Here is a 6,767-nt window from a genome sequence, read left to right on the forward strand (position 1 = left end):
GTTATTGTTGCATTAAGGGGATCTTAATTCGGAGAAGGAGAGAGCAGTCGAGTGGTCAAAATCGATCGATAAATTATTAATAAACCTCTGAAGATTTGGTAACGAGCACTTATTGTGAAGCTACTTGGTAAAATAGTGAAAAAGCAAGTTACACATTTGGTCTATAGTCAAAAATAATAATATCCCTTAATCATAGAAGTTATACAGAAATTATATATCTTATACATCCATTATACATTTATCGGTTATTATTTTTGAGTTACAACTATATATTAGGGATGATAAAATTAAATTCAACTGGCTGAACTCGTTCAAGTTTGGGGGATAATTGACCCACTCATCCCATTGAAAAATGGATTGACATGTAGTCCAAATTGATTCATGAAAAATCTTGTCAATTTTTTTTAAAATTTTTTTTGAATGTTATATATAGCCATAATAAAGAATAAATAATTTTATTAAGTGCTAATAATTTATAATAATAATAATAAAAATAATTAAAACTTAGTTATAACCCGTATTTTAGCCTATTTATACTTCTACTATATATCATGAAAATCTCTTAATGAAATTTGATAAGATCCACTCACTTAAGGATTAAGCCCACTGGACCGGTCCTTATTTGTATTTTCAAGAGTAATTCGGTCCAATAACTTGGGTTGGACTTAAGAGAGAGAGAACAGAGCCCGAATACCCGAGTATCGGAGCTTTGAATACCCGTTAAGCTGTAAACATTTTGGGAGTTCTCATCCCCGGCAGCGAAGTGGTTGTTACGAATAACTGGAGAGAGATTGGCAGCGGAGCGGGAACTCAAGATGGGAGAAAACAGGTCTGTCGCCGCCGCACCACCACCGTCGTCGGCAAAAGCCTCCGCCATCGATGACGCACTTCTCAAGCAATTCTTCGCTGAGGTCAGCGAGGTTGAGCGCGACAACGAAGTTATAAGGTTCGGCCTCCTTCCCCCCATATTATATTTATAGATACAACACACACACATAGATATAGATGTACGTGTGTGTTTACAACAGTGTGTGCCGCGATCCTTTTTGTTTGTGTTAATTATTTGTTCTAAGTTCCTCTCCAGTAGTATAGCACGAATTTTATAACATGAACCTTGAAATGGATGCTATTCAGGTAACTGGAATTGTATTGTACACACCTGAAGAGGAAATTTATATGTGATAAAATGATTTTAAGATTGGTATGATAGACACGTTATTGGAATTACTGTGTATTCCTATCCGTGCAAAACTCTCTTTTTCATGATTTTTGGTCTTTAAAAGGAAAAATCACATTCTAGACAACTAATTTGGACTATAATTTCTATTTATTGAGGATTGAGCATAACAACAACAACGTTCCCGTGAAATCACATAAGTGGGGTATGGGGAGTTTGGAGTGTACGCAAACCATAACTCTATCTTGTGGAGGTAGAGAGGTTGTTCTTGAGGTATCCTCAGCTTACGTGCAACAAATCAAAATAGTTATGAAAAAAAGAAAAATCGACATTGGAGAAAACATAACAATTAATAAGGAAAGCAGTGCACAGCAATCACAAAAAGAATAGTAACAACTAAAAAATAGTGTGATAATCTAAATACAATAAATAATAGATGATGGTAGATATCAAAAGCAAGAAACTACAAGAATAGGAGCTAATACTACGACAAACACCACCAAGACTAAACCCATTGAAAAATAAGACAACACTCCACTACCTACTAATTTTCTACCCTAATCTGTGACCTTCATACTCTCCTATCTAAGATGATGTCCTCGATAAATTGAATTTGTATTATGTCCTGTCTAATAACTTTTCACCATTACTTTTCCGGCCGAGCTCTACTTCTCCTCGTACCCACTATATCCAATCCCCCGCACTGCTCACTGGGTCTTATGCACACCTTCTCTTCATATGTCCAAACTATCTCAACCTCGCTTTCCTCATCTTGTCCACCACGGAGGTTACTCCCACCTTGTTTTGCATATCTTTATTTCTCATCTTACTGCCCCTAGTATGCCCACACATTCATCTCAGCATTCTAATTTTCGCAACTTGCATCTTCAAAACATGAGAGTTCTTGACTGGCCAATGCTCCGCCCCATTCAACAAAGTCGGTCTAACCACCACTCTGTAGAACTTATTTTGAATTTTAGGTGGTTCCTTTATATCACACAAGACTCCAGAAGCTAGCCTCCACTTCATCCATGCCACATCAATAAAATGTCTCCACTCCTCCAATCTAGCATTAACTCTGTTGCATATCTCATCAATCAGTACTATGTCATCTAGCATACACCATGACACCTCATCTTGATTATACCGCTTCAATTCATCCATTACCAAAGCATATAGAAACGGGCTAAGCGTTGATCCCTGTTGCAACCCCATCCTGATTGAGAAGTCTTCCGAGTCTCCTCCCACCGTTTAGGATTGTGCTTAATAATATTCATTTATTCTTTTTTGACATGTACTAGTTTTCTTTAGATTTATGTCTTTCTTGTTGATGTTGATAGCTGAAAAATACGAATTCAGTTTGTTATTTGTATTATTCTATATTTCATAATTTGGGTTAAAACTTTAAGAACTGCAGGATACTTTCATGCTTCAAGTTGAATCCATTTGAATACCTTAACCTGTCATTTGATTCGTCCATTGACGAAGTTAAAAAGCAGTATCGTAAGGTATATTTCTTGAAAGTTGAAATTCCCCTTGGACTCAAATAGTTCCATTTTATATCATAGTCTGTAATTCGACCCTTATATATTACCATACCTTGCATGTATGCAGTTGTCCTTGCTTGTTCACCCTGATAAATGCAAGCATCCACAAGCAAAGGAGGCATTTGGTGGTAAGAAAGCCACTTTATGTTGTTCCTTGTATAGAGGAGTATTGTTATTTTAGGTAGTTTATTGAGTAAAGGACTTCTCTATTCGAACAAAAAATTCATTTCGTAGTGGATGAATACCACTTTCACACTTCTTGTTTCTTTAGTCTTATAAATGGATCTTTGGCTTGAGTATTTGGGTTATCCCGTGTTCTGTTCATTAGGTGGTTTATGTTAGATATTGATATCTTTCATCTATAAACTAAGTTTGATCATTCCAAGAATTTTTTGAATTGGAAACTCGCTCGAATTGGATTCCTTCAATGTCCATGCTGTAGATATATTTGGGAAGTTGTTTTTCTATTCTATTAGATTAGTATTAGTTAAGTGTCCCCGCTTACTGCCTCTTAGTGAACGGTTTAAAGCATTTTGTCTCAAGAAAGGTTGTTCAAAATTTAAGGTAACCACAGTGCTTTAAAATGGGTAACCTACTGGAGAGAGCAGAAGACTGCAGTTCCTCCGCCATAAATATACCTTGCTACATGAACGATCTCTCCAAAAATATAGTGTATCTGAGTCTCTGTCGCTATAGCACTAGAAAAACATATTTTACCACTTCAGAATTCTGGTTTATACCGGGCTCTATCTGGCAAACTACCAGTACAAAGGTTTTATTGTACAAGCTTCTGTTTTTATTCCTTTTGTGTATTGCTTGGAGTGGTTAATGGAATTTTCATTTTCAGATTGCAGGATAAGAGTTTCTTATCATGTTTGCCTGCTTAATTGATCATTCAACGTGGTGTACTTACCTCCTAACCAGCTACCAAACGACCCCTTAGTTTTAAGTTTATGAGATAGGAAACCGCATTGTCTTTGACAGAAATGTTTTATATGTCAGCTTATCAGTTATTTTGGTCCTCCTCCTCCCTCCTCCTTTTTCTGAAAAATGGAATCAGTTATTCTATTGTCACAAACTTTAAGGACTATAATAAAAATACAATTTCAGAAGCAGTGCAACGACTCCAGTGGCATTCAGTTTAAACTAGCATTAGAACTTTTGTGCCTTATCAACTCCCTCTCGCATCAGGGCAACATCATTCTAGATATAGCTTTTTGGATAGAGAACATTCTTTTGTAGGAGAATATCATTTATGTTGAGTCAAAAAGAATTGAAGAAAGCAAGGATGAGAGCTGGAAAAGAGCCTTAAGCCTTAATCTCAAAAGATCACTCTTGTAAATGCTTATATGTTGTCTTATTGTGAGATGATTTGGTTTGATTTTGTTTTTTTTAACTGCTCAAGTAAGAAGTTTCTGTTTTATATCTTTCCCTTCGTGCTTGTGAATTTATTTTTCAATTTTTTTCTCTTGTTGTATGCAGCCTTAGCTAAAGCGCAACAGTTATTACTTGATCAACAGGAGAGGGATTACATTCTGAGCCAAGTTGTTGCAGCAAAAGGTCCGCCATCACCTCGTTATTCATTCTTTTATTCTTTAGTCTTCCTTTTGCCATGGAATGGACTGCATTCACATTCTCTCTGCTCTTCCAATGGATCACTTGAACTGTTGCTGCAAATTCTTCAGTGGTCTGAGATCAAGAAAACTGGGTGACGGTGTCTGTTTGTGATATTCTTTTCTTTTTGCATAAGTGACATTTTTTGGGAAATGGGGTTTGTTTCAAAATTTTGAATTTTTTTTGTTGAAGTTGAAGAAGTGCTGAAGAGCTGTTTTTCACCCAAAAATCTTCAACTCAGAAAACAGACATAAATTTTCCCAAAAAAGATAAAAAGAAACTAAACAAATCAGCTTGCACAACTTATTTTTCATAAACTTCTTCAAAATTTTGTCCAAACGAAAGATGATAATCAATAGGGGCGAAAAACTTGGTCTGGTATTGTGAGCCGTTTTCTGTAACTCAACATGGATAAATGGAGACTGTTCTGCATTCTCACTATGTTGCTCACTCACTGGAACTACTATATGAATTATTCTTCTGGTTTCCTTTGTCTCTTTAATATTTTGTCTCCGCATACTGAAACTTTTGTGTTTCCCCTTTTTGTGTATGAGCACAGAAGAATTAAGATCAAAGTGGAAGAAGCAGCTTAAAAAAGATACTGCTAGTAAATTGAAGTCATTAGTTACTGAGGTAAGTCTGCAATTCTCTCATGTTTTTTAAATTGATCTAAATTTAGCTGGAATTATTGCTTCTGGATATTCATATGGTGAATTTTCTTTCTGATGTATCTACTACCGAGATTACAATTATTTTCTACAATGAAACCGTGTCCATTTCCACACAATCAAAACCACATTAAACCATGCAGGTCATCGACTCCTTGATTTGGTTATGTAACTTGATGCATTTTAGACTTACTCTTGTTTTCACCTTTCTACTAGTATATCTCTTATTGAACTCCTTTTGTTTGGCTTCTGCATGACTCTTATTCCACCTTAATGATTTGGGTAGGGAACCTACGTGGTTTCAATAGAGCATTTACGAATATATATAGCACTATGTAACTTTTGTGTTTCAAATGGTTGATTTCTGTACTCCTTCCTGATTGTGCAAACAGGGTAAATATGACCAAGAACATGAGCAGTCAGAGGAATTCCAGCAGCAGCTCAGGTTGAAGGTTAGAGAAATATTGACAGATCAAGAATGGCGGAGGAGAAAAATGGCTATGAGGGTATGTTACTCAGCTGTTTTCTTGAAATGTCATCTTTTTAGATTTCTAGTTAAACTTCCTGTTCGATTTTGTATAGATATCTGAAGAGGAAGGTCGCTTGAAGAAAGATGAGGAAGAAACAAAAGAGATGTGGAAAAGAAAACGTGAGCATGAGGAGCAGTGGGAAGGAACTAGAGAAAAGAGGGTTAGTTCTCTAGCTCATTTTAACTAGGTTGCCGCAATAGTTGTTGTATGTTCAGTGAAGTATGTTTTCTATATAACTTGCAGTTGGTGAACTTATTTGTTACTACTTACCTATCTTGCTTATCGTTTGTCATTTGTCAGTAAGACTATTTGCTTTATTGCTGCTGTTGCAAAAGTTTTCAGGTTTATAGGATTCATAAAAGATACTGATGATGTATCCTTGGTTATTATTAATGTGTTGATTGCAAAAGCAGTACTATAGTTAAATGTTTTCTGAGGTATAATCTACAGGAAGATTTCTTTCTGATAGGCTGCTTTCTTTTTCTTCGTCTCATCAGGTGTCCAGTTGGAGAGATTTCATGAAGGGGGGGAAAAAGGTAAGTTTTGATTTGCTTAGATTGCCGTCAATAAATGCTCTACCCCTCTTTTGTAATGACAAAGAATATGGCGTGGGCGGCGAACATCTTATACTTTAAGTAAAATATGATTGGACAAGTTTCTTCATGCTTTTTTGCAGGCTAAGAAAGGAGAGATTCGGCCTCCAAAGCTGAAGACAGAAGATCCCAACAAATCTTATGTTCAAAGACCAGTTAAACGAGGTTAACGCATGTACTCTGATGGGTTTTTATTGCTTCCGTAGTGACGTGAATCTCAGTGAAAGCTTGAACTGGCGTCTTGAGTATAAGCTTCACCCTTGTATAAAGTTGTATTTGTTGAGAAGCCAATTATTGAGCAGCAAATTACATTTTGCTCTCGAGTGTAAACCAGGTAGGAGAGCTTTTGGTATTATGTTCGGTGCACCAGGCTCCTCAGATCTGGTGTATTTTCCATATTCTCTAGCTCTATAGTCCAACGAGTTGGGTCCGTGGAGAGAGCTAATGAGATGTACACAAATCTTACCCCAACCTTTGCAGGGTAGGGAGTGTCAGGTGCAAGATAATTAGCAAAAATAGGTGCATATCTTGCACAAGCCATGTTCAGCATTTTAGTTTTCCCTAAAGTACCATCTCTATTCTCCACCCTTAGTGCTTGAACATCATTATTTTTATTTGCAAGACTATTTTTCGAATTA

General features: G+C 36.3%; 1 protein-coding gene across 1 annotated transcript; it reads left to right on the top strand.

The window, feature by feature from the left end:
* The first annotated feature begins 705 nt into the window (after positions 1–705).
* LOC129899635 (J domain-containing protein spf31-like) lies at positions 706–6,767 on the top strand. The gene is made up of 9 exons (XM_055974648.1): positions 706–946; positions 2,595–2,685; positions 2,792–2,852; positions 4,207–4,284; positions 4,898–4,971; positions 5,399–5,512; positions 5,589–5,696; positions 6,034–6,072; positions 6,213–6,767. Exons 1-9 carry the CDS (start codon positions 816–818, stop codon positions 6,297–6,299), a joined length of 783 nt encoding a protein of 260 aa, XP_055830623.1. The 5' UTR covers positions 706–815; the 3' UTR covers positions 6,300–6,767.

This window comes from Solanum dulcamara, chromosome 8 (assembly GCF_947179165.1).
Source record: "Solanum dulcamara chromosome 8, daSolDulc1.2, whole genome shotgun sequence".
Taxonomy (NCBI): domain Eukaryota; kingdom Viridiplantae; phylum Streptophyta; class Magnoliopsida; order Solanales; family Solanaceae; genus Solanum; species Solanum dulcamara.

Excerpts from the sequence above, each read along its gene's own strand:
- LOC129899635 (XM_055974648.1), top strand. The coding sequence starts at position 816 with ATGGGAGAAAACAGGTCTGTCGCCGCCGCACCACCACCGTCGTCGGCA. Across the intron at positions 4,972-5,398 it reads TGAAGTCATTAGTTACTGAG|GGTAAATATGACCAAGAACA; the intron begins GTAAGTCTGCAA and ends TTGTGCAAACAG. Across the intron at positions 5,513-5,588 it reads GGAGAAAAATGGCTATGAGG|ATATCTGAAGAGGAAGGTCG; the intron begins GTATGTTACTCA and ends GATTTTGTATAG.